Below are 27,589 nucleotides of genomic sequence, written 5' to 3' on the forward strand. Positions count from 1 at the left end.
TGTTAATCATTCTAAAATGATTTTCGAGACATTATGACATTTCTTTTCCCTGGGAGTGTCCTGTGATCCCATGGGGTTCTGATTTCACGTTGTTCTGACTAGATTGAGTGGTATTCCCTTTTTTTTGAACACTTAGCAGAGGTGGTGACCACAGGAGGAACAGTTCTTCCTGGCCATGGGCCCTGGTGCTTGGTGGGGGGTAAGGGGTGGGCAGGAGCAGTGGGCGACAGAAATGGGGAACGCGGAGCTGTGAAATGCCTTCTTGCTAGAATGGCACGTCAGTGTGGAAGAGAACAGATGAGGAGCTGTCAAAAGCCGAATGGCATCAAGGGTCTCTTTTGTGACAGGAGTGACTACGAAGAAATGCCCCTGCAGAACGGCCAGGCCATCCGAGCACAGTACAAGGAGGGCTCTGAGAGCGACTGAGCCCCGGGCCACCGGCGGGCCAACACCTTCCTGCAGCGCCGCTTCCTGGCCTTCCCGCTCCTGCTGGTGTTCAGGCTTGTCTCCTAAGCAGAGATTTCCTTATTTGTTTACGTATTCTGAAAGGAAAACCAAAACCAAGGAGAAATTTAAACATTGGGCCAAATATATTGTTAGAGTGGCTGCATTTGGGAAGAGAGGCGCTGGTAAGTGTGAACAGCCAAATCCTTTTTCAAAGATTTCAGGTGAGAAAGAGTTCATTTTTTAATGGCGAGGAGGTAATTACTCCTGTTTTTAGTCATTTTTTTTTAAGTAATCTGCTAATTCTGAGTCCATAGAAAGCCCTTATGAATGAGGTCGTCAGCGTGGTAGCATTCTCTTTCTTCCTTTCTTCCCTGCCCTCTACCAGTTTCAGCCCCTTAAACTCAAAGGGAAGCCTATTTTTGTGCCTGTCTCACGAGGGCAGTCCTTCCCCATTGAGTGTTCTGGATAACCAAGCATCCCGAGTGACTAGTAACTCCTGTCTCTTGCGTGAAATGCCTACATAATGGCTCGTTAGGGAAATGGTGGGCCAGCAGGTTCTAGCCCTTCGCCGCCGCCGGGCAGGACTCGTGTTGTGGCGTCGGAGGAGGACTGGCTGAGATTCAGAAGGAAAGGGTAAGATAACTGACAAGTGCCGGCTCCAGGGGAGAGGTCCTGCTGCCACAGTTTCCCAAGAGCCTGTGAACACACGTGTGTGCATGCCAGCGGTGCATATCTGGACGTGAACGGATGTCGCTGTGGTTGGGATGGGGAAGAAGTTATCCGCTATGGTTCCTATAAGCCGTCATTTCTACAGCTCCTTTAGAGATAACACCCCATGGAACTTTATTATTTTTCTTATAAAAGCTGAACAGAGGATTGATATATTATAGATTATTGTGAAAAAGTTTTTCAGTTTCACATTGGAAGCCTAGATGAAAGAAAGTAAAACATTTTCGATGACTCGTGGAAGCACGTCTTTGGGTAGAAGGTCACTTGCTGGGAAGCATGCCCTGCCCTCCAGTGGCCAGGGAAGAGGAAGGCCTGCTCTGGAAGAGAAAAGTTGTCTCGAGCTGCTGAATCTGTGGCATCACAGAAGGCCCTGGAGAGTTGCCAGTTCCTTTTTGTCAAAGACTCAGTGTGGAAGTCTGGTATAGATAGCGCCTTTCCTTTTCCTCTGACAATAACGTCTCTCTTGAACCGTTAACACCTGGTGGACGGCGAGTGGGCAGATGCAGCGCGTTGGACAGGACTGTCCGCTCTGCAAGCAGCACCTACGTTCTCTTCATCTATGCATTAACTCTCAAGTTGCTAGCAATTGCATTCCACTTTAGGTTATGCTGGGCCCTTATAGAGGTTCATGAGAGACTTTTCATTATGATTTCGCATCTTTCTGTTTAAACTTTAGTGATAACGTACCTTTAATATGGATTCCATTTGTTTTTAAAACCTTGTAAATATGAAAGTTTGAATTAAAACAACTGTATTATTGCAAGGGTAATTGAAGTTTACATGGTTTTTACATTTTCAATGGTGTGATTACTTTTTTTGATTCTGTGTACTCCAGGGTATTGGAAAATTTTTTCTGTTACCAGATTTTTCAGCTTTTACTAACTATAATTTTATGTAAATTGATGAAAACTTGTGCTGATTAATGTATTCTAATATGTGATATAGTTTACAAGTTTTAATCATTATTAAATGTCCATAATTTGGAATGCTGTTATTTATCAGTAAATGTAAGCTATTTGAGGCATTTAGCCATATACATTAGAACTTTTTAAAACTTGTCTTTGTCCTGTAGTGTAATTATATTATAAACTGATGACTGATATCTTCATACTTGATTCTTCATGGCATCAAGTCACTGAAACGAAAATAGGGGAGTATTTATTTACTTTTTGTAACTAAGTTGGAAACAAAGAAATTATAAAAGGAAGTACGTAAGGGGAAAATGATTCTTTGTTAAATTGTGCATTTTCAATCTTGTCTCTGTGTATCATATATATCAACATATTACATACTCCATGTAAAAATTTGCTTATTAAACTATATAGCATTTAGCATGTAGTATATATACCATAGGTATTAGGTTAAAACACTAAAGTCTGCCAGAAACTTTAGACAGTAGCAAGAAAATTTTTTTTTCTTGGAGAGTATCAGTTTTGCAAACTTCAGTTGTAAATTCGAAGGGCTGACTTTAGTTCTTCCATGGTAATGGCTTGAATAACATCATCTTTGGGATAATTTTTTACACTGGTCCAGTCTAGGGGAACCTGGAAGATGACCGTACGTATTTCAGCTTCCCTAGGGAGAGCATCATTATCCGTGTGGGTAATAGGTCTGCTTGATTTATTATTAAATCATTACAGCAGGAAGTGATGCATTTTCTCTCTCTTAAGCCCCATTTGAAAGGCTAGAGAAGGGGATATATAAAATATATTCAAGGTTTGTGAGATTGTTCCTGTACATAATTACAGATTGCAATAAAAGTCTAGATACATTACGTAAACCCAGCCCAGTAAATGGGCAGGTTACCAGACAAATGTCACCAGCCTCAAGCATTCCATGAACTATTTACTGAAGGTACAGTTGTGTTAAGTCGGTCACATTATGGTCGGTGACTTGTTTCCTGGAATCCTCCTCACAGGGAAAACCATGGGAGCTCATAGACGGGACGGTGAAAAGGGACATCTTGTGAATACAATAAGTCACTAAAGAATATTTATGTATTTTGAGGATTTTAGAAACCAATTGCCTTAGAGGTTAGACTTTCGGGGGAAAAAAAGCTACAAATCTTTTCCCCAGGCCCAAGGGAAGTCGCTTCAGTCTGTGACATATTGTTATTCTGTTCATGTTGATATGTTTTAGATATACTGGTAACTATAATACCACACAGTGAAACAGAATTTTCTGCTACTGAAAACTGCCTTTTTACAAAAAGACTGTAAATATTTGTAAAATAAAAACAACTTTAACCTTTAAGTTCAAAAGGAAAGAACTACGGAGTAGATCTTGGAACTGTGTCCATGAGCACAGTAACCCCTGATCATAGAACGATCACTGATACCAATCAAAAGCGAATAAATGTTTATTTATGGCAAACTTACTTTGGGAATGGCTTCATCTTGAAACCTTTCTGATAAATGTGAATAAATTTTACATATTCGATCCTTATGTGATTTATTTGCTCCTGCGTGTGGAGTCCAGATGGCCATTCAGGCATGAGTGCTTTAGGGACAGAAGTACAGCTTTTTTGATTTCAGCACATGGACACGGAAGCGTGTCTTTATTATTCATGTGTGAACACGGCCCATGGATGAGCGCTGACGGTGAGGTCACAGACTGGGGCTTGGGGCCCACCTTCCCCTAGATACACCTTTAAATCAATCAGATGACCTCCCACTGTGTTTGTGGATTTATAAATAAGGGCCTAATTGTGGACACAAAATGAATGATCATGAAAGCATGTTGGGAGCCCTGCAGTACTAACACGTTTGTTTTTTTTGTTTGTTTTTAAAGATTTTATTTATTTATTTGACAGAGACAGCCAGCGAGAGAGGGAACACAAGCAGGGGGAGTGGGAGAGGGAGAAGCAGGCTCCCAGCGGAAGAGCCTGATGTGGGGCTCGATCCCAGAACGCCGGGATCACGCCCTGAGCCACAGGCAGACGCTTAACAACTGCGCCACCCAGGCGCCCCTAACACATTGTTTTTGGACCACTGCTACTAACAAGTGGAGGACACCGGAAGAAGCCTCTGCACCGCACACTGGGCAGCGTGTGGGACTGGGAGCTCTGGCTGCAGCAGGGGCCAGCTGGCCCGCTTCCAGAAGCTGCAGGATCCCAGGCCTGCGGATCAAAGCAGCACGTCCTGCATGGGAGAAGACCAGCGCCAAATCGTAACTTTTCCTTTTTGTTTTTGCAGTTGTATAGATTGTAAAGTCTCTAGTGAAATCTGAAGAATTCGTTTATGATATTGTTTATACTATGAAGAAAAACACAAAAACTTTAAAGTGGAATAATTTATTATTCTAACCAAAGTACAAAGTATGGAAAATTAGTGTATCTGAGTCATTCAGAGAGTAGAGAAAGTTTCAAACTAGCAGATTTCAGTTTTTAGCACCTTTGAAAAGAAATATTCAGAGTTAAGACGAGTGGCAGCACAGGCCTGACCCCCTAGGATGACTGTCCTCAGACGTGGGTGTGCCGTTCACAGAACAGGGCAGTCACCTGGCTGTTCTCGCCCTCGTGAGTGCCACAGGAAACAAAGAGGAGGAGAAAGGTGTTCGCTGGCCCCCTGCTGGCCGCTGGGGGAGGAGGAGCGCGGAGATGGAGGCGGCGGGCCGGCGAGGCTCAGATGGACAGCCCGAAGGCGCTGACGATGCAGTACATGGTCTTGTTCTCCCACCGCACGGTGCAGCTGCCTGCGGGGAGAAGACACGGCGCTCAGCTCGGGGACACGGGGGCTCGCCATCCTGACTTCTCACGCTGCTTTACGGCACGCGGACAGAGAAGGCCGCTCGACTCTGCTCTACAAAATGTGTCAACGGATGACTGATAAGCATGCATTCAGAGACCTGAAACATCCGAGCTCGTGTTCCAGAAAACTCTGCCTGGGAAAATCTAGATCTCGGCAGGGTCGAGGAGGCGCCGCAGAGCCTTCAGGAAAGGCCCACAACAAGCCCTCAGCGAACAAAGGGAAAACCATACCGTCAGTAGAGCTGTCCCAGAAGCAGGAACTTGCTGTGTGTAAGCCCGCTCCGTTCTTCTGCATAATCACACAGGTCACTTCAACGAAAACAGACGTTTATTAGAGAAACCCACTTGGCAACACACCTTGCTTTCAGCCTACTTTCAGCATTCGGATGCGGGTCCCGTGGCAGGTGTTCATGGTAACAGTTACCGGCGCAGACTGGCCCTGTGACAGTGACACGCCACCACCTTCCCTTGCCCTCCCCCCACGGCTGTTCGAAAAGCGTCTGGTGTGAAGTGCTGGGGAATCCTGTGATGTGCGCCCTGCAACCGTTCCAGCCGCCCAGCAGGCCAGCTGGGTGGTAACGCATGCAGCACGGTGACCTGCCCCTACTGGGCACTGGCTTTGGGGTCGGACGCCAGACTCGCCGCTCTTCTAACACCAGACACGCCTCTCAGCAGTATTTCAAGAACCACCTGCAGTATATACGAGAAGCAAAGGTGCATTACCGATGTATTTAAATGGCTTTCCCAGCTTGGTGAGTTGGCTTAAAGTTTGTTCTACGACATTTGTGGTCCACTGATTCACTTTGCTGTGCTGATAGGCATTGCCGCCAATGGCACTTTCTATCGCCTGGAACACAGAGCAGAGGTCACTGCTAGCAGAACACACCCAGCGCCTTCCAGCTAGTACCGGGGTTCCTCACCCTAAGACTGCGGAAATATCTGCATAAAACGTGAGCATAAGCCATGAGCGCTCCTTTGCAAATATACCTTTAACAGGGTCCTAGTTCATTAAGTAAGTTTAATATTCATTTTTTAAAATCCACACTTATATATAGGATCTGTCGAATTTTAACAACATGTTGACTGAATTTACTGTTTACGTTGGAGTTGGTACCTGGAGATAATAATTTTTTTCCCTGAGGCTAGAAAATATTTTCCTTTGCCCATTCCTTTCTTAAAAGTATAGCAGACAGAAGAATCTTTACTGGTTGTTTGTACAACCAACAGTACACAAACCTATCCAAATAATCATGTATTCAAAAATACTTCCTTTATCCAGCATTTTCTGGGAATATGTTAAACATAAGTGCATTTTTCAGATAACAAAAAAACAAGCCCTATATATTACAAAACGTTTAAGGTTATGATGGATTTTTCTGTCTGAAATTGTCTGTGCTGCATCCTGGAGAGGGTTCGTGCTGTGTACGTCTGAGGTTACTCAGGAATATGTACGGCCGCTTGCCCCCTACTCTTCTTAAGTCTGTAGTTAGGCTATTACCATTTTATGATTTTCTGGGCCTCTTTATGCTGATGCCAGTGTGCCTGCCTCTAAGCGGCTTTCTTCTCTACCCCTTTTCTAGCTGGAAACCAGAAACCTGAGTTCTGATGACAGTTATGACCTACAGTAATTTGGTGAGAGGCCAGTTCTGTCCTCAGACATGCAGAGAAAACCGTCCCAGGATCAGAGTTGTGCACACTGGAGATGGACTGGGGTCTACTGTCTGGGACATAAGCCCAGGGATCTTGCTTTGGAGGAACAAAAAGCTACCTATAATTGCACCCTGATTCCTACCTGTTTATCCTGGGACTCTGAGCAGTCACATTGAACACACCTCGTGTAGCTTCCGGCCTTCCCCCTGCACACCCCCTTCCCCCTTTGTCATTGCTCCTTCTCATCCTCTGACATGTTCTGCCCCCTCCCCAGCTCAGAGCATAAAATGAGGTTGTGGGGACACAGGCACTCCTGGTTTAACAGGACCCGGTTATACTAGATCTGGATATTGGTCAAAGGGGGGGTGGGCATCTCTCAAGCTAAACCTCTAACTTGGGCAACTCTCTCCACATACACTTTGGAATTCACTGTTTTTCAGGGAAAGAGGAAAACTCCCCTCCTCCAATTCTGGACTCACCCAAATTTATTACTACCCAGTCCTTAAAGAGCTCGAGGGCAGAATTAAACCACTGCCAGGGGCAAAAAAGCTGTTGAGGCCAGTGACCACGTGAGAGTACCACGGTAGTATTACTTCATGCTTTCGCGGAGACTGGGAGAGTCTACTTTTATTTTTTTTCCCTCAAAGATTTTATTTATTTGACAGAGAGACAGCCAGCGAGAGAGGGAACACAAGCAGGGGGAGTGGGAGAGGAAGAAGCAGGCTCCCAGCGGAGGAGCCTGATGTGGGGCTCGATCCCAGAACGCCGGGATCACGCCCTGAGCCGAAGGCAGACGCTTAAGGACTGCGCCACCCAGGCGCCCCGAGGGAGAGTCTACTTTCGACTGTACTTGTGGCCTGGCAACTGAGCCAAAGATGATGCTAAAAACAAGTGCGATCACAGGACTTCGCGACAAGCCGTCCTCACTTCTGTTTGCGGCTCCACCACCTTCCTGCTCCCCCCGCCTCTGTGTTCCGTAAGAAACGCCACGTGTAAAAACAAAAGCAAACTGGTACAGATGCTGCACGACCACTAGAAAATCATGTGAGATGGTGAATAACGTATCCGGTAGAACAAAATCATTTTGCTTTTTGGTGTTGGTCACAGAAATAGGTTATGGTTGAACACTCTGGCATTAGACAATAATTGGCATTCGAAGCAATTCCAAATTACATCATCTCAACTGGTACTTTAAACTCAGAGCATCTAATGGCTTTCCTCTGGCCAATGGCTTCACAGTCTGTGTTCAATTTACACAGGAAGAGAAGGGACTTGGGAAAATCTTTCTGGCCTCATTCCTGCCCCAGGCTCCCCCAGCACTCTGTACTACTCCAGCCCCATCTGCCTCATTTCAGTCCCTCAGACACACCATACACAGTCCCACCACAGGGCCTTTGCACATGTGCATTTCCTGGAATGTTTGCCCCCTCTTTTTGCTGAGTTAACACTACTCCTCCTCATTCTCCAGATTCTAGCTGTGAACTCCCCAGGTGAGTCAAATCCCTCACAGCACCATGTCCCGTGGCAGTCACCACACGGGGGATCCACGTTTACATCTTCCAGTGTGATGATTTGGTAAGTGCCTGCCTGCTCCTGCCCCATACCGTGAACCCCTTGATGGTTAGTCCCTAATGCCCCCTTGATCTGTATTTTTCCAATGAATGAAGGACAAATACCTTATTTTGTCTTCCACTGCCATCATCTAAGGGAGGTACCATGGTCAATAGTGATAAAAGAGGTAGTTTAGGAACATAAGAAAAATATACAGGTAAGCCCCAACTGGATCATCAGGTCTTAAGTAACTGGAAGTTATTTAATATTTTTATATTCACTTTTTATTCAACACCAGAAACATTTACTTGTATACCATGACCCTGAGTCTTTTATGTTAAAAGGTTATAGAATCAAGCCTTAGAAATATTCAATAATAATGCTAGTATATAACATTTCTTGTCTGATTTAAAATATATAATTTACATAATATGGAAGTAATTCTTATCTACATATTCACTGAAGAAAACTGTTATGTGAAATGCCAAAACACACAGGCTCAGTTGAAACAATTCCAAGACAGTATTTAAAACACATTATTTTCACTCATCAAGCCATTAATCAACATTTTAAAAATAAGCATTCTTCCTCTTACCTCTTTTACAATGTTGCTCACTTCGTCAACGACAAAAGCGGTCTGTAAGCGAGAAAATAGTTAAGTGTGATGGCTTTAAAACATTGGCTTCCACTGCACTGATTAATGCAAATTTAGGTAATGAACATAATTTAGAAATGAAGACTTAGAAATAACCGAACTAAATTTTTCATTTTACCAAGGAAAACACTAGAGACTCAGAAATGCTGAGTGGCTTTTTTAGGATCACAGAGCTGGTGAGAGGCAGGAAGGAGTCCAGAATATGTATATGATTTCAAGGTTTTTGGTTTGTTTTAATCGTGCCATGGTCCAAAAGACTGACTTGACTTAGATTCAGTCTCTCTATCCGTTTGAACTGGCTACCAGGAGCATTAACAAACACAGAAGTTAAACGAGTCACGTGACTTTTGCTTAAATTAGCTGACACTTCTCCCAATGTGAACTGATGAGGAGGTTTGAAACTTAAGACGTTTCTGTTTTTGTTTTCATCCACCATTAGTGATAAAGTATCCAATGATTATACTATTTCCCGAGAATGATGTTTCCTTCTTAATGCTGTCCTGCTTCAGGACTACAGACCCGGCTGCTGGCACAGCTCTTCTCCACCAGTGCCTCCCAATGAGCAGGGAGGTGGGCAGCCACCAGTACTCTAATGGCGGGAGTTTAACATGGTTTTCTTTTTACATAGGGTACATTTGAATGCGTACAAGGTTCTGTCTGAATCCTGCGAACAGTAATTGGCTCTGGACACTCCTTCTAGAGGGCAGCCCCAGGCCCTCAGTCATTGTGAATCCTGGTGGAATAAAGTCGAAGCGTCCTGCTTTTGGCAGTGAGCTTCCCCCCTGCTGGATGCGGACTACCGTGGCCTAAGCGATGCCCCCTTTCTTTCTAGGCGGATCAAGAGCAGACTGTCTGAAGCCCTCCACTTGCTGTAGTCAGAAGGCGGCATGCTTGGAGACAAAGCCAACTCACCAAATGAATGAAAATTTGCAGTATATTACAGATTAAATGATTTCTTGAGGCTTAAAGGATCCTTCCAGGGGACTTCTGTGATCCTAAACCATTTGGAAAAATCCCTAACTTGCCACGTGGCTAAACTATGAAAAAGGTTGAGGGGCATTTCAGTGGACTTTTAGTGGAAAAGTAGAGTTGTACAGAATCCACTGGGCAGTTTCAGCTTCTACACGAAATATGAACAATAAGCTGAGAGTAGTCTTACAAAGGTCCAGGTATTTACATGAAGTTAGAGGGTATGCAGAAAAGGCTTAGTTAGTTCAGAAGGGACTGGTGTGGATTAGAAAGAAGTCAAGGTCTCATCCTCATAAGGGCCTAGGGCTTTATCTCCTGTAAACAGACGCTCTCTGCTCAGCCCCTTCAATTCACAGATCTGCAAGTGAGATCTGCAATGATGAAGTCCTTTAGCCATCTCGCTGGCGAAAGCCAGAAGTAGAATGCCAGTATTAATTCTCTTACAGTGTCATTTCCTTTTTTTAAAGTTTTACGGATATTGCTATAATACAAGCCATTTGTTACAGGGAAAAGCTTTTCCCTTGCTAGGTGCTCCTGAACCACGTCTTCTAGTCATCCACTCGGTTGTTCCCAGCATTCAAACACTGATAATGGCACTGACATTCGTGTGGTACTTAGGAAATCAGATCAAAACTCAAACTCTAGCATCAGTCCTTAAGCCTTAGATTTTTCGTTTCCTCTCCATTCCTGCTTAAACTAAGTTTCAAAAATGGTAAAATATCAAACCTTACCAAATTCATCTATAGTTTTTATTTTTGACAGGCCGCATAATATGCAGGACTCAATTTATTCCAATTTCAACAAGAATTATTACTCAGCAAGAAGAAAATGGGCAACTATTTTTCTATAATAGCATCCATCAGCTATAGTCCCTGAATGCATGTTAAATTGAAGGAAAGCCATTTTAACAGCACACCGTTAGAATAAATGTCTTCTGCTTGGCAAATAATTGTATGCTTTACCCTGCTTCTTCATTGAAGCAATGAGATTATTTTCCCCCACAAATAGGAGTTCTCATACTGACATCTCAAACTCAAATTGAAAATGAAACTTAAATGCTTAAAAGACAGTGGCCGTGGTGGACGTAAGCACCACACTGAAGAACAAGATGTGGACCGGCAGACAAAGGCAGGCTCTCCTGTGCCCTTCTGCATTTTGCAGACAGCCTGAGACCTGAAAGATGTGACTACATGTGCGTGTCACGCGTGAATGTCACTTTTGAGTCTTGCGTTAAAACATCGGTCAGCAGACGCACACGCGGCCTTCAGCCTTCCCCACCCGTGGACGCGAAGCACCTAGTCCAGGGTGAGGGTCTGCACCGCCGAACAAAGGGAGTGATAGCACTCTCCCGGCGGCCCCGCCTGCGCGAAGCGGGGTCCCGGAGGGGCAGCAGGGCGGCGGCTGTGGAGCGGGTCGGGGGCGTGGCAGGCCGGCGCGGAACCAGGCTCAGGGCTCGGCAGGGCCAGAGGCGCGGCCGGCACCGGCAGAGTCGGGGCACCGGGCGTACACGAGGCGCGGCGGGGCTGGGGCGGGGCACCGGGCACGCGAGCTGTCCTGCCCCAGGAATAAGTCCCAGGACTGCGGCGCCCCTCCCCGAAGAACGACGGGGCGCACGCCGCCGCGCGGGGAGCCCCTGCCCCTCCCCGAGCCCCGCCCCGCGGGCAGGGCGCCGACGCCCCGACCAGGCCGGCCGGGGGTCACCGCGCCCCGCTGGGCAGGGCGCCGGTACCGTCAGTCTGCCCCGGGGACTGCCGCCACCCACGTCCGGAGGCGACCAGGGAGCCCACACACGCCCTTGACTGCCGCCGCCCACCCGCGCCAGGGACTCTCGGCCTCCACCCTTTCGAGAGCCAACCCGGCGGTTACCTCCTCGGCTGCCTGGTAGTCTTCCATCTTTCCTCCTGCGCGTTGCCTCCGCCTCCCTGAGTAGCGCGCACCGCGCAGGCGCACTTAGGCTCCGCCCCTCGTGCCCGCGCCTCGCCCTGTCCCCTCTCCGGACCCGCCCCGCTCTAGGGCCCCTCCCACGCCCGGCAAGCGGGGCTGGGGACTCCGGATTCGCCCCTCCTCCCGTCCTCCCGGCGGGGGTTTCCGTGGGAACCCGCGCGTTGTCCCGGCAGCTCACTGGACCGCAGCAACTAAAACAAAACAAATGTACAAAAGCCGTTCTCCTGTCCGGCCCTTCCCTCCAGCTTGTACTGTGTGGATTAATTTGAACATTCAAACGGGTTCGGACAGCTAGTAACAAATTGGAAATGGATTTCTGAATATGATGAGAAGCGCGAGAAACTGCTTTCAGTCTTTCTGGAGATCCAGGGTTAGGAAACCTGAGCTCAGAACGAAACCTTCCTTTGGGGAGGTAAACTTTCCATATAAATGAGATTTTTTTTTCTTTAATGACCATTATAAAAAACACATTCTGGGTGGAAAATTTTGTGAAATGCTACACACTTCCTGGCAGCTTTCACCAAACTGAGCTAAACAGACACTCGGATACAGGGGTCATTCTGAAAATTAGTAATGGCACAGCACTTTCCAAGAAGGGCTAGACTATGGGCATATGTTTGCAGGTACTCTGAGGCTAAGATCTTTGACTTTGGGGGCTGCTTTTTCTGGTTTTACTACGTCCTTGAAATCAAACTGTCACTTCTTACCTCTCCAAAGCCCAGGTGCTAAAAATCTACTTCCCATCCCCCCAGGAAGAGATGACCACAAGCCCTTGAGATGTGGTAGAATTAAGCTACAGAGCTCACTTTCAATCCATTGGAAACACTTGTTGTTTCTACCCTATGAATCTAAGTTTCATGCAGGCAGAACCATTTTATTTGCTGATGTGTCACCTACCCCTTCAGTTATGCCTGGCACCAAAACTAGGTGTATAATTAAAATTGATTGAATGAATGAATGATTTCCCCACAGTGGTCAGTTCTGCCTCATACCCAACTGCAGAAAGCTGGACAGTGGAGAAAGACACAATCGCCTGTCGCCCTGTGGGAAGCAGAGGGCAGGTGAGCATGGGGCCCAGCGGTGACAGACACAGGGCTGCTCTGCCCTGGGCACTTCACCTAAGCAGCCTTTCTGAACCGTATTTTCCTTTTCAGTTTTGTTTATCGTTCTAGATCTGGCTTCAGCTCACCTGTTTCAGCGTTTCAGCCTTGTGCCTCACACGTGATTCTAATTCTGACATTTCTTTGTCTTGGCTTTCTGACATTCCCAGCTTCACCTGAGATCCCATTTTAGGTGTCCTTCTCCTGCCTGCCTGGTTCTGGACCCCAGCAGTACCATGCTCCTGAGCCAAAAGGGTCTTTTCACTGTCTCCCAGTTTTCTCTTGCTACTCTGCTGTGGACCTGGAAGCCCACTAGGTAAGTGTCTTAAAATTATGTGCAAAGCAATAGTGAGCAGGTTCTGAGGGACAATCTGCATTTGAATGTTGTGAGGTTTGAGATATCTTTTAGAAATTGCTCCACAGCCTTTTAGGAACTTCCTAATTCAAATGAGTGTTCCCAATGGGGGCTGGGATAGTGCATTAGTAATGCGTAGACTTTGTTGTAACAGAAACTCACCAGCATGTGTATAAATCAACAGAAAACATGTGAATGTGAATTTTTTAAAAATTTTACATGACTTTAGCTTCTACGCGTTGGGCATTGCTCTCCAATTTTAACTATCAAAGAACATTCAGTAAATGATCTTGGCATATGGACTATTGCGTCTGCCCCCAGAAATGGATAAATTGGTCTATTTATCTTCCAAACTGCCCACTTGTTCAACACACGTACATGGAACACTCACTTTGTGTAAGCCTCTGAGCTGGAGTTGAGGCTACAAAGTTTACTGAGATATGATCTCTATGGCAAATTTTTGAAAACATTCTATTAACAGAAGGGCTTGAATTCTCTAGGCTCAGTGATGTTGTAGTGCGTGGAAAAATGCAGGGATATGGTAGGATATTCTGCCTAATGGATGAGCGCTCTGTAGGGCTAAGGAAGTTAAAATCACCAGGGCATTTGGCAGTCCACTAGCTGCCATTTCCAACACCCTCAGTCCGCCAAGAGTGAATATCCATCCTAGCTACTAACGTACAAACACAGTGACTCCCAGCTGCTCGTAAATCTCTGGTATTCCGCCGTATTTTAGAGTAACGTTGAGTTTCTGTGCGCTAAGTCAGTGGAGTGAATCTCTGATTTGTTTTTCAAGGTGGGGGTTAGGCAAAGGTTGGCAGATGGTGTGTGCATTCTTCCTTCAAATCAAGTCTCTTAAACACAAACTCTTCAAGACAGGGATTGGCATTGCCAGTGCCTTTATTTAGCAAGCGTGGGCCTACTCAGCACAGCTGCGTCACCTGAGAAAAGAGTATTTCCAGGCACAGTTGGGTCTCGCAGTGTTGTCTATGACCTGCAGCCCCTCACCCTCCAAATCCAACTGTGTGGATGTTCGTGTTTTCCTGCCTTTCCCTGTGCCATGAGTGTGTTCCTCAGATGTACCGTGGAGTCACACTAGGTCAATAATAATAATAATAATAATAATAATAATAATTCGATGGCAAAGATGGCAATGCCAGACACTCAGGCCTGAGGAATTTAGTGCTGAAATGGAAAAGAAAATAAGCTTGTGGCTGACACATATCTAAAGCGAGAGTCCTCTGCTATGAAATTACACAGGCGCTGGGTTAGCTAAGAAATGACAGTACTTGGATCTGCTGTCAGCTGGGAAGCGCCGGCAGGTAGGACTGCAGTCCCTCCGTGCCACCTGGAAAAGGCAGTCCCTCTGAGCCCCTTGGGTCCCTCTTCCTCCTGACCCTAGCTACCTCCACCCCATCCCTGAGACCCTATGTGCCCAAGAGCCAACAACTAAAGGGTAACCTATGGCACAGTAGGGGCCTCCAGCCGGCATTTCTTCTTCACTGGTTGATTTTTTTAAGACTTTATTTATTTATTTATTTATTTGAGAGAGACACGAGCACGGGAGAGGGATAGAGGGAAAGGGAGAAACAGACTCCCCAATAAGCAGGAAGCCTGACACGGGGCTTGATCCCAGGATCCTGGGATCATGACCTGAGCCGAAGGCAGAGGCTTAACCGATTGAGCCACCCAGGCGCCCTGATTTTTATGCTATGATAGGTATGAAATAGTTGCTCAGTTCTGTGTATGTGAAAAAGTACGTTGCATCAGTCAGCATAGGCTGGGTTAGCTGCAGAAACAAATGGCCCTTGACTCTTGGTGGTTGATAACAACAAAGCTGTATTTGTCACTCATACGACATGACCATCAAGCGTCTGCTATGGCTCCATCCATGTCTTCTCCATGCCAGAATCATTGAGAGCGGAGGAAGGGACAGGGAACAGTGGCCTGTGTGCTGGCTAGGAGGTGCTGCTTATGAGAGGCAGGGGTCACCTCTGCTCACGTTTTCATCCAGAGCAAGTCTCTTGACCAGCTTGAGTTTACAGGCAGGGACACTTAAGGAAGAAGAGGGCTGCAGCCCTCCACACAGAGCGTTCAGAAGGTTTCCCTTGGTGATTTATCACATTCACTCTCTTTGCCCAACTCCTGCCCACTCACCAATTCTGGCACTCTTCCCGTCCACTGCTACTGTGGTCTAATCCCCAGGTCAGCCCTGTGTCACCTTGCTTTAGTTTCAGATGGGATCTAATTGCTATCTGCTCATTTTCAACACCTATCTCTTTGTCTTTTAAAGATTTTATTTGTAAGTCCTCTCTACACCCAACGTGGGGCTCGGTCTCATAACCTGGAGATCAAGAGTTGCCTGTTCCACCAACAGAGCCACCAGAGCCCCTCAACTCCCATCTTGACAGCCCTTCCCTGCTGTCCACTGTAGCCTGAGGCCTTAGGCCAGTGGTCTCCAAACTTCTTTAATTTTGCTCCTCTAGCAGGAACAATTTTTGAGCGTGTATCCCAAAGTTATGTTTATTTCCATTGTGATATATTAAACTATGACTGCATTTATTAAGTATGAATCAAGTTTGAGTTTTAGCTTTTTTAAAAAATTAATGTAAATAGAAGTTCTAATATTTTCTTACTATATCCTGCTGTTACAGTCTGAAGTGTGTCCCCCCTCAGATTCATAGGTTGAAGTCCTAACCCCCAGTATCTCAGAATGTGACATTCTATATTTGGAAATAAGGTGTATTTGGAGATGGGGGTCTTTAAATAGACAGTTAAGTTAAAATGAGTTCATAGGGGTGGGCCCTAATCCAGTATGACTACATCCTTATAAGAAGAAGAGACTAGGACCCAGACAGGCACAGAGAGATCTTGTGAAGACAAAGAGACAAGATGGCTGTCCATAGGCCAAGGACAGAGGCTTCCAGAAACAAACAGTCCTACCAACACTTTGATCTTGAACTTCTAGACTCCAGAATTATGAAGAAATGAATTTCTGTGGTTTAAGCCACACAGTGTATGGTATTCGTTGCAGCAGCTCTAGCTAAGTAATACACATACTTTGGAAATAATTATTATAGGGTACCCTATTCCAGAAACATTTTCTTCCAAATATTCCTAAATGGATTTACTTAGTATCTTAGCCTACAAATAATAGTATGACTACTAAACAGTTTTTATGTATCAGAGATCTTCTTGGGCCAGGGGTCCCCAACCATGGTCACTCCGCCAGTGCCTGATGCTCATTATCAATATCTGTGAGTGAATGGAATGACTCGAAAATAAGAAGGGAAGCTTGTGACCCTCACTGGGAAATGGCTCTGAAAGGTCACACGGTTTGTTCAAGGTCACTCTGCTCTGTCTCACCCCAAAGCTTGCCCTCTCAATTCACTCTTGCCTCTTGTTACAACCCAGTACCCCCCTCCTGCCCACCCCTGGTCCTCACCTGGTGGAATGCACCATGTCAGGTCAACATTCCCAGGCCACAGAAGAATGAGATTTTAGAACTGAAGAGCCAGAGGAATGAGCAAAGTGAACCTCATTTACAGTTGAGGAAAGCCAAGCCCAGGAGTGTTCAGAGATCTGGTGACTCCCAAGGCCGCACAGTGCACCTCATCTTTGGTCGTCATCTGACTTGCCTGAATCATTCTCTGCATTGGAGTTCACACTAGCTCACCCTCAAAAGTGAGTCTGAAACCCTCAAAAGAGCCCAGTAAGAAAATGGAAAAACAAGTCCACGGAGTGGGAAAAGGTCTATGTAATATAAATATCTGACAGAGGACTCTGATCCTACATATATAAAGAACTTCTATAAGTCAATAACAGACAAGCCAATAGTAAAATAGGCAAAAGACTTCAACAGGCCCTGCATCAAAGCAGATATCCTATCCAAATCACCAATAAACATATAAAATAATGCTCAAAGTGCTCAGCTACCCTCAGTATCAGGGGAATGAAAATCAAACGAGCACACACCAACCAGAATGGATAAAATAAGAAAGGCAAATAACATCGAGTACCGGGGGGATGTGGAGCAACTGGAACTTGTCTGGGGCAGCACAAGTTAGTGCAACCACTTTGGAGGATGATTCGGCAGCATCTACTCATGGTGAGCACATGCTAACAATGCCATTTCTAGGCACAGAGCCAACAGACACGTGGAGTAGTCACCCAGACACCACATGAGAATGTTCATAAGAGCACCATTCAGACCAGCCCAAATGAGGAACTGTGCAAATACCCGTCAGTAGTACAGCAGAGTAACTTTTTATATATCCGTACGATATAAGGCCACAACAAGAACGAACAAACTGTAACTACACGTGAAACCGCTTCAAAACCTAAAGTTGAACAAAAATCAAAATGGCTGCGCTAACGCTCCAGCAAAGCGCTATTTTAAAGGAAGCTTTTCCCTCCTTTCCGCAAACCTGCCCTCCTCCCCTCTTAGCCTTTTATTTCAGGATCCCAGTACCAGCCTAAAGACAGGACCAAGGAGGCCGGGGGCGAGTACACAATTCCTGTCAAAACCAGCTAGCTCCTGTACCGCCCTAGAACCCCCCCCCCAGCCCCCTCCTCCAGGCGGGCTGGCAGTTTCTTGAAGGAGATACTGCAGCCTCCTTTGCCCGGCAAAGCAAGAAGGCTCCTGTTCCTCTTTATTCCCAGCTCTGCCTCGGCGTTACGTTGGGCTGCGAGGCGCGGAGGCCGGTCTTCTGACCACGCGTGCGGTAGTGTGGCTGACTCGGGTGGGGATGCTGCCCTGAAAACCAGGCACAGAGGAGTTAATATTCTACACGTTACGTACACGAAACGGGACAACGAATCAATGGTGTCAGAGGTCCGGATACCAGTTGTCCTGGGGGTGGGGGGGAGGTAGTAACTGGGAAGGGCGGACGAAGGGGTTTCCGGGGTGCTGTTATCGTTCTCGTTCTCGCCAGGGGTGTGTTCACTTTGGGCAAACCTGTCAAGCGCGTGCTTACAATCTGTGTCCTGTTCCACACGTACGCCATGCTTCCGCACAGTGTACCCCCTCCCCCCAAAGTGGCTGCCAGTTGTTGTCTCCAGTTCATAGCTGTTCTTCAAAGTGTCGCTCGTCTTTCACACTTGAGGTCAATGTGAAACCCTTTGTAAAGGGGAACACATGTGAGTATTTGAAGCCTCTAGTCTCTTTTGAGGTTTCCTGGGTAGGAGTGAAGCATTTCAGGGGCGTCAGCTTGGTCTGCCCTCCGGCTGGCGACGTCAGCTGCTGGCCCGCGGGAGCCCCTGGGTGTGGCTCGGGGCCGCGCGCTCCGGGGTCCTTGGTGATGTGGGGGAGCCGCAGACGCCGCGGGGCGGGCCGAGGGTTCGCTGCTTCGGCTCTGGCCCGACAGGAAGGAAAGAGAAATGCGTCAGTTGTTCCAACGTGAAGAAAACTTGACTTCCTTCTCTCCAGGACAGGCGGCCCTGTCTCCTGTGAAGCCGATGCAGAGGTAGGAGGGTACGGGAGCCCGGCCATTCGGGGAGGTTGCTCGAGGGCCGGGCGGGTAGAGATTACAGCGATTGTAACTTTGCCTAAATCAATGACCCCGAGAAGGTGGGAGACAAAACCTGATACATTGGACAGAGGATGACTTGTAATTTATGGAGTAGCGTGCATTTGTGCTACTCAGGGACGTCCTTGAGACTTCGTTAAAAATCAAACCAACCAAAAAAGCCCACCATCTAAAAGCTACATGGTGTGAACCGTTTTTGAGGTGGTGTTTGTCTTGACTGTATGTATGTTGGCTTTATTGCAGTTCGATTTCTTCTGTGGCTCGTAACTTCGTGATGGTTTGTTACCGTTTTGCTCTGAATCTACTTCCTAGATTGATTGTTTCGATCCCCTATATTTCTGGTTTGGACGAGGAACCTAAATGTACTTTAAAAATAAAAAAAAGTAAGTTAGTTAGGGTCTCATTTAAATTTCTTTTGGTTAAGCTTCCTTAACCTGCAAACACATTTCTCAGCAAGAGAAGAGATTATGAGAGGAAAATGCTCACTGGATATTAAGGATTTACTACTAAGTTAGAATCCGTGTAAGAAGATTACTCGGCCAAGATAGTGGGAGATTCTAATCTTAGCTTTTCTGCTTGAATAAAACATCAGACTTTGAATCCGAGTGTGATTTTAGGTAAATGACTTAATCGCTCCAAGCCTCGCCCTCCTCATCTGTAAAATGGGCGTACTTACTTCACAATGCTGTAGTGAAGACTGAGGTAATGTATGCAGAGTCCTTGTCAGACTGGCCCAGAGTAAGTGCTAAGTAAATCGTTGCTTTTGGTCCAACAAAAAGGATGACAATTATTATAGTGGGATCTCTAATAGTGTAATAATCTTAATTCTCATTTCTTCATGCTTCCCTAAGAAGAGGTCAAGTTTAAGCCATAGAAATCATGGCTTTCTATGTCAGTATTTAACTTTGATTCTAAAACTGCACTTTTGGGGGGGTGTTGGTGGCAAGATGAAGCTCGTCCCCCTTTCTCCTATGTCGGGTAGGCTTCGGGTCTTCTAGATTTCTAGATTTGCACATACAGGCAACTTCATATATTAAGGACTTGACATTTATATAAGTCGTGGAGACTTTCTTAAGAAAACGAATACAAAGCCAGGGATGGGGCCTTGGACGTGCCGTGCAAGCAGGGGAGGCTGAAGCTTGAGCCTCCCCAGCTTCCCGGAAAACCCACTTCTGATGAAGTGACAGGAGAGACAAGAACTGATAGACACCCATCTGGCCTCACCTCGGCAGAAACGAACCCAGCCCTGTTGGAACCACAGAGACCAAAGCTTTTGTGTTCGTCTCCTGCCTCAGCCACGTACCCCGGTGTCCTTCGTGGCTGCGACAGGCTTCCACAAAGAACACACTCGAGCAAAAAGGGACGAACTTGTGTGTGGCGTCAGGGGCGGGGTTGTGACACCCGGGTCCCCTGCCTACATCCCGGGCAGGGTAGCGGGGCTGTGTTCTCGAGCTGCAGCCTCTCCAGGAAACCGCTGTGGTCAGAGCAGAGCAGCGGGGCTTGTGGCCCCCGAGGTGACCCGCGCCGTGGGCTGTTGCAGGGCTGTGGGTTTCAGGCTTTGAGAACATTCTGCAGTTTCCCTTGAATGTCCCGGCAGCGTGGAGAGTCCTGGTCACGTGCACACACGCCCCCACAATTTGCCACCTTGCCACCGTCCCGGTCCCCCACATCACGGGCAGGTGTGGAAGCTTTCTCGCCTGCGAGCTGATGACCAGCCGCTCAGCGATGACAGGTGACAGGGTGGAAGGACAGGGGCCCCTGCCTGCAGGCAGAGAACGACTCCTTTCCTGGCCTCCTTGCTTTTCTCCTTCAGGCCCACAGTCCTCGTGCTGCCCTGTTGGCAGGTCTGAGAGCCAGTGAGGCTTTGCTGTGAGGCCGAGGAAGGAAAGCCGGCGTCATTTCAAAACCTGACTATTTTGTCCCCTTGGCAAAGTTGTCCCACACGATGGGCCCCTGCTCCTCGCCGTTTCGGCATGCTCTGCATGGAGACTCCTGCCTCCCTCCAAGCATCTTCCTTCTCTGCAGATTCTTGTGTTTTTATTTATTTATTATTTATTTATTTTTTTAAAGGCTCCTTCAAGTAATTCTTTTTTTTTTTTTAAGATTTTATTTATTTATTTGACAGAGATAGAGACAGCCAGAGAGAGAGGGAACACAAGCAGGGGGAGTGGGAGAGGAAGAAGCAGGCTCATAGCAGAGGAGCCTGATGTGAGGCTCAATCCCATAACGCTGGGATCATGCCCTGAGCCAAAGGCGGACACTTAACCGCTGTGCTACCCAGGCGGCCCAGATTCTTGTGTTTTTATACCCATCACTGTGTTATAGTTTATGTGCTCACGTGTCCGTTGTCTGGCTGGAATGTGAACTTCTGGGATGCAGGGATTGGCTCTTACTGATTGTACGTCCTCCATGCCTGGCACATGCTCGGCACACGGAAGGCCTATAAACCCACGTTGTTGAACCCACGCCCTGAACACCACAGCCCCACTGTGTCTGGATGCCGGAGTTGCACCGGGATGCAGCGTGACCGGATGCAGCCAGAATGGATTGAAGTACCGTGCTGCATTTAGGAGGGGACCCCAGCACCGCCCCCCGGCTGCCTTTGTCCCTGTCAATCCCCGAGAAATGTCTGGTGGCTGCTTCTGCTTGGGGGCTTCCCGCAGGAGGTGCAAAGTGCAGGGAGGAGTGTTCCTGAGTCTCGCTGCTTCATTCCAGCCGTTGCGCTAGGTCTCTACCTGGATGATGTATTGAATCCGCCCTGTGAAGCAGGGACAGCTTTCTCTAGAGCGCGGAGGAGCAGAGCAGGAAAGTGAGTCTCACAGAGATTCAGCACCTGGCCCAAGAGCACGTGTCTATGCCCGGGAATTGGGTTCAATCCCAGGTTGTCCGGTACCCCAACCGATGCGGAGATGGGACAGTTTGGTGTAGAAGGCTTCTCTAAGCAGCTGTGAGAGATTTTTCCTTCAAAATGGTGCTGTGGTATTGGTTTTCTGTTTTTAATTGTTACATAGAATTAGACTGGTCGTGGAGTGCTGTAAGCAGAGGCAGACACCATTGCAAGGTGACGAATGTGCAATGGGAAGAAGGTCGGGGCTCCCTGTAGGTAAGAACAGAGCCCGACTTCTTTCCTTGGGACAAAATCAATGCAATTTAAGAACCTGCCAGGTGAACGGGACAATGACTGCGTAAGGAGCACCTCAGAAAAATGGATCTGGGAGACTTCATCCCTCCTGCCAGGAGGCTATGACTTTCTGCATGAGATCATTAAAACAAAACACTTTGTAGCATGCTTCTCAGATTCCAAAATAACTCAGATTTTCCTGTGCTTTTCAGTTTCCCGAAGGCTGAAGCTTTCAGAGCTGGGTGCTTGCTTGCTCACCTGACTGTCCTGACTTCCTACTTGGCTTGAATTCATGCTTCCTGGTTTGCAAGCTAGCCGGCATGTCACAACATTCGCTGCATTTCTCAACACATTAAGGACATACTTGCTGGCTGGTGAGGGATCACTAAATCCCAATGTCACCACTGGAAAGCACTCTTGAATACAAGCCAGAATGAAGTCAAGGTCCTGATAGAGAAATATACGAAGGAAAAGGGTGTTATAATGAAGGAGTGACTAATTTTGATTGTAAATAAGGAGAAAGTTCTTGAATTAGGTAGCAATTAATCTGGACCTTGAAAGATTAATATTGATGATAATGATACTATTACTACTAATAATTACAGCTACTGTTTATTAACTGCTTATTATATGCCTGCCGCGGTGATCTGAGTACTGCATATGTATCCACACAGTTCATCCTCACAACCGCTCCGTGAAGCAGGAGCGGTAGTTCTCTGGGTAGATAAGGAAATTCAGTCCTAGCAGGTTTATGTAACTCACCCAGCAGTTAGTAAGGGACAGAGCCGAGCTACTCACCCACACAGTCAGGCTCCAAACCTGCTTTCCCGAGTGTTCCCTTATTGCCTATGAGTGGATTTGATTTTGGTGGACAGAGGGAAGCGTGGGAGCAAATGTACAATGTGCTTGGGGAGTAGTCTCGAATGAGCTCACCACAGGAGCGTCGGAGCGCTCACTGGGCAGTGGGGATGCAGAAGTAGGACGACACCAGATCGGGGGGAGGGGGGGTCAGGAAGGCCATGTTTGTGCCTCGGAGCTGGTTTATGGGCAATGGAGAAGCTGGGCTCCCGTGCTGGAGGAAGAATGCAACATTCCCACCCCAGTGTTGGTAAATACACTGTCCCCACCTAGAGAGACGCCCTCTCCATTCCTCAGACCAGCTCCTCCTCCTCTTCCAGGCTCGGTGGGCCTCATCTCTGTCCCCTCCTGTCGCCTTCTCCCTCTGCCTTGCCATCCACTCAGTCCTGTGACTGCTGCTCCCGTGGGTGATAGCCATCCGCGTGCAAGCCAGGGGGCTCAGTCCGCTCTGCCCCCAGCAGCTCTCCCTGTGACCCGCTCATGAGGGTTACAAATGTTAACCTCCCGCCTGACTCTGTCATCCCAGACGGTGGTCCGTAACACAGAGCTAGCAACACGCAGCCGATTTTCACAGATTCCACCTCATTCTTTTCCTGCTTCTATGTGCTGCTTCGAAACATCACAACAATCAAAACATCCGTGAGAGAAGCGTGTCTATTTTATCCATGTTTCGAAGAATATGAAAAATATTCCAACATGGTTTCTACTACAGGTGACTAGGAGTGGAATCCTAACGGAAAGGTACACGTCACCCGGCGAATGCCAGGAGGTGGTTGAAATTCTGATTTTTCTTGCTGTTTACCATGGGCTTATGCTGCCCACTGACTCCATCCGCCACCCTAGAAACCTCTATGGACTAGGAAGTTCACTGAACAACAACAACAACAAAACTTTAAAAAATTAAAAACAAGTAAATCGTTGCCAGGAGTCCGGGGGCACTTTGTCTCGGATAAGTAGATGATGAGCTAAGAACAGTTTCAGTGAAGCATTTTTGAGTATTTGCAAGATGGATCACGGAGCAGACTGTGCAGGTTGGCAGTTGACACAAAACTTCTAAGAATTCAAATCCTAACTGGATTAAAGCTCAGAAAGAGCCCCAGAACTTCCGTTCAAGTGGACTGAAAAAACGCAGCTGAAATAATTCAAATATTTTGCATTGAAAGGAGAACTCTGAGCTCTCAACTACAACCTGGAGATCAGACCTGAAACTGCATATGCAGTTCATAAACTGAAGCCCCCCAAACACCCAACAACCAATGAGAACCAAGCGTTCTGTCTTTCCCAAACCCCATTCTCCTATAAGCCCCGTAATGTGTTGAACCATGAACAAGAGAATTATATAACTTAATTTATATAATTAAATGAAATGATTGGATCTTCTAATTCAGTGGTTCTTAAAACTATGAAACTTTTTTTTTTTAAGTAGGCTCCATGCCCAGCATGGAGCCCAGTGCGGGGCTTGAACTCACAACCCTGTGATTAAGCGCTGGACGCTTAACTGACCAAGCCACTTAGGTGCCCCTTAAAACTATGAAACTCCGTGCTCACTCGTTATAGGAAATATATTGTAGTTCACCTTTTACTATCCAGAACGGAATTCATGTATACTAAAAACTACTTACACACTACTAAGACTACAACACAATTATCGTGATAAAAAGAGAAATAAGAGGACTTTATAAACTATATATTTTTACCATATAATGTGAACTTGGACATGTAACCTATGTTAGAAGATCCAGTGAAGTTGTCCGATGTTTGTGTAAATAGAATCACGTTGAATATGACATCTACAAATGCAGATTGTTACCAGCCTATGGCAGGAGTCATTTGGATACTATGAGCAATGTTGCCTTTGGTGATGCAACTTTCTGAAATGATAAACAATTCTTGTTAAGGTTCTAAGTGAAACAAATATAGTTTTCCTTCAATCTACACAATAGTTGCATTCTTTTTTTTTTTTTAAGATTTTATTTATTTATTTGACAGAGAGACAGCCAGCGAGAGAGGGAACACAAGCAGGGGGAGTGGGAGAGGAAGAAGCAGGCTCCCAGCAGAGGAGCCTGATGTGGGGCTGGATCCCAGAATGCCGGGATCACGCCCTGAGCCAAAGGCAGACGCTTAACAACTGAGCCACCCAGGCACCCCACACAATAGCTGCATTCTGGAAAACTCTGAATATATTAAAATCCTGCAAAATATACTTTGTGTTTATATGAGTTACATTTGATCGGATAATTATAATTTTTTTTCTAATTGAATTATCTGGTAAGGTAGTCAACAGTTGCATGGGGATGCAAGATGGTTTTTTGTCACTGTCACAACCAAAAGCGCCCCAGAAATTTCTAAAGAGGGAAGTGTGGTACTGCCCCATGAACATCCTGGGCGAGTCCCAGTGAGGTGAAACAATCGTGGCTCAAACGTGGTAAATGCAGTATCCAAGCCACCAAGCCAGTGGGATGCTAGGAGGACCCTGGACACCAAAGAGAAAACATCTTACTTGGTTTCTGTGAATCTTACTGATCGATGACCCTGGCGTGATGCTCGCTACAGTACCGACAGCATCATTTCAAAAAGTCACCCCTTGTTTAGGGAGGATCTGGAGACAGATCCTTCAGGTTAAAGGAAAAAGTAATTTCCATCTAGCGATAGAAGGCTTTACTTGTAGTAAATATTGACCAAGGGCTTGAATGACTGAAGGTTTACAGAAGCTAGAATCAAATATCTGAAACTCAAGAATCAAAAATATGGGGATGGGTACCAAACACCCACCCTCTGGTTTTCTAAGCTTTATGCCAGCATCACCTTGGAATACCAGAAAACACCGTGTTTCGATCTCTATTTGAAATGCTTTCAGTGAATTATGATTTCGCGCTAACCTCTTAGCTGTACGATCAGCATAATAATGATCCCTCAAGTACAATTTTGCTGCTTCTGCCGAACCATGGCTCAAATCATTGATTGTGTTCGCAGTCTATGCACTTTATAGCTCGAGGAAGTCCTTCTCATCTTCCTTTGGTTTATCAGAATGATATACGTCACCTTGATTTTTTTGTTTTGTTTCATTTTGTTTGGTTTTGCCTAGGCAACTAGGAAGGTCAGAAATACATCTAATGCTCAAACACGGTGACTGTCACTGCAGGTTCCTGGTAGAATGAGCTCCTCTTTCCACCTGCTGATGTCTCTCTGACTTTATTTTCATTATCGTCTATGTGCTTTCAGCGTAAGCAACATCATAGTCTTGTTTCACATGGAATAGAGTGTAAATCAGCAGTCAAGTCATGTGCTTTAAGCACTTGAACGGTGTCTGGCACTTGGAAGGTCCTCAATAAATATTTACTGGACGGGTGGGTGGATGGATGGATGGATCTGAGAAACAAACCAAATTTTACTTTTCCATACGTAGGAGTGAGTGGCTGCTGGGGGGAGGGTGAGCTCCTCTCACCCATGAAGAGGGCCCTTCCCACTGGAGGCCACAGCCAAAGATTTGAAAGTATGAGGAATGTTTTTATGTGATAACTGAATCTGTATTTCTATAAAACCCAGCCACCTGAATGAGTGAACATTTGTGTGTGCCAGGACTCCCCCCAGTGAGTCCACTCGTCAATGTCATTTCCACCCTCGTACCGCATGACCAGAGCCAGAGAGTGGAGCATAAAAACCACACTCGGTGCCCGCAAATCATGTGTTTTGAGCCAAGTGCAAAAATGTTCATTTAAAATACTTGAGAGTCAGGTCAACTGTATAGTTCTTGGTCCAGTGGTAAATAAGAAGGAAGAAGAACCAAGGGGCAAGTTTAAAGAAATTGGCTCATAAAATTGCCAAATATTGGCCAATTTGCACCTTATCATTTGTTACTTGATTATTCCGTATTGCTTTCCTCTTTTCCAGAGACTCCAAGCCTTGGGGAACTAAGATCTGCGAGTTCCATCTGTTCATCCAGAAACTGGGGACCAACGAGGATTGAGGCTTTGCACCAGTCATACGGTGATCACCAGCCAGCCTGGACTAGAGCCCAGAGTCCTTGTTGCTTTGTCCTTTTCCCGCCTTCTGGATTGGAAGCCTTTTGAGGGCAGGCACTGGTGAGTAGTTCCCTGAAGACTAGAGGCCAAGAGTGCCCCTTTCAGAGCTCTGCGTCTTCCTACTCTTCACGCAACCTGTGCTTTTGGGTGAGCTGTGCATTTTAACTTGTCCCACAATAGAGTAATGTAGACTCCCTTAAGCCATGACTCCTTAGCCTATAGGGCCATGAACTTGGACAGGAAAAAGATTACATCTTTATTTATCTACCTCTAACTAAAATTTAGCATTTCTTTCCATTATGAATACAGGCATCAAACCACAGTAGAACTAGAAGGACTGGTAACTGTCATTAATTGAAATCACACATATTTTCATGCTACGATGTATGTTGTAGATATCTCAAAATTTTACTTATAGTCATCACTATTTTGAAATTACAGTAGTTGTTAGATCACTGCTAGATCTCATTTCATACATCAATGAACATATATTTTACTATATTAAAACATTTCAGTATAAACGATTTCCTTTGTAATTCAATGTATTTTATTTTATGCATTTAAATACACAGGGTTCACCAGACTACCAAAGATTAAGCAGAGATTCTTAACCTTTTTTTTTTTCTTAAAGAAAATGATCCCTTAGGGCTCTATTAACCTCTTATTCAATAATTTGTTATGGATCATAAATTAATATAATGCGAATTTCTGTTGAAGCCCAACAAAAGTTTAGCTTCTAAAGCATTGAAAGGACGTCTCATTACTAAGGAATTCATGTCGATTTGATAGCAAAATGGCGTTACAGAAAGTATGTTGCTTTGGTCTACACTTTCTGCATTTCATTGATACACATCTAGCCAGTGTTTTATCAATTCAACACCGTCTTCCTGGTTGAGGGGAAGAACAAACTGA

The 27,589-nt window shown here is 46.1% G+C and overlaps 3 protein-coding genes across 5 annotated transcripts in view; 2 read left to right on the plus strand and 1 right to left on the minus strand.

The window, feature by feature from the left end:
* The window catches only part of TMEM181 (transmembrane protein 181), a 52,709-nt gene extending 49,088 nt beyond the window's left edge, over nt 1–3,621 (plus strand). The window contains exon 17 of the mRNA XM_045805426.2: nt 348–3,621. Coding sequence (XP_045661382.1) covers nt 348–426 — 79 coding nt within the window. The 3' untranslated portion in view covers nt 427–3,621. The remainder of the gene's footprint in view (nt 1–347) is intronic.
* An 831-nt stretch (nt 3,622–4,452) lies between these two features.
* Nucleotides 4,453–11,722, minus strand: DYNLT1 (dynein light chain Tctex-type 1). 2 transcript variants are annotated; one of them, XM_045805435.2, is made up of 5 exons: nt 11,616–11,720; nt 8,721–8,762; nt 5,648–5,771; nt 5,156–5,233; nt 4,453–4,869 (listed from the first exon to the last, which is right to left on the minus strand). In XM_045805435.2, the coding sequence occupies exons 1-5, from the start codon at nt 11,640–11,642 to the stop codon at nt 4,799–4,801; spliced, it is 342 nt and encodes a 113-aa protein (XP_045661391.1). In that variant the 5' UTR covers nt 11,643–11,720; the 3' UTR covers nt 4,453–4,798. The 2 variants fall into 2 exon arrangements, with proteins under 2 accessions (XP_045661391.1, XP_045661392.1); XM_045805436.2 differs by lacking the exon at nt 4,453–4,869 and having other exon boundaries at nt 5,158–5,213; nt 11,616–11,722.
* A 932-nt stretch (nt 11,723–12,654) lies between these two features.
* The window catches only part of SYTL3 (synaptotagmin like 3), an 88,165-nt gene continuing 73,230 nt past the window's right edge, over nt 12,655–27,589 (plus strand). Inside the window, exons 1-3 of one of the 2 annotated variants that reach the window (XM_045805427.2) lie at nt 12,655–12,754; nt 12,964–13,109; nt 26,547–26,737. The gene's annotated coding sequence lies outside the window, so the exon portion shown is untranslated. Of the gene's footprint in view, nt 12,755–12,963; nt 13,110–18,483; nt 18,614–26,546; nt 26,738–27,589 lie in introns of those variants that run through there. The other variant, XM_045805428.2, reaches the window with a different exon arrangement.

The sequence above is a fragment of the Ursus americanus genome, chromosome 11, assembly GCF_024610735.1.
Source record: "Ursus americanus isolate L20-20 chromosome 11, mUrsAme1.1.p, whole genome shotgun sequence".
In the NCBI taxonomy this organism is placed as follows: domain Eukaryota; kingdom Metazoa; phylum Chordata; class Mammalia; order Carnivora; family Ursidae; genus Ursus; species Ursus americanus.

Bases quoted from the DNA above. Each gene is read 5' to 3' on its own strand.
- DYNLT1 (XM_045805435.2), bottom strand. From the start codon at position 11,642: ATGGAAGACTACCAGGCAGCCGAGGAG. The intron at 5,772-8,720 runs GTAAGAGGAAGA...TCTGTGTTCCAG, and splicing joins TGAGCAACATTGTAAAAGAG to GCGATAGAAAGTGCCATTGG. The intron at 5,234-5,647 runs GTAATGCACCTT...TTTTCGTTGAAG, and splicing joins AAAGCCATTTAAATACATCG to TGACCTGTGTGATTATGCAG.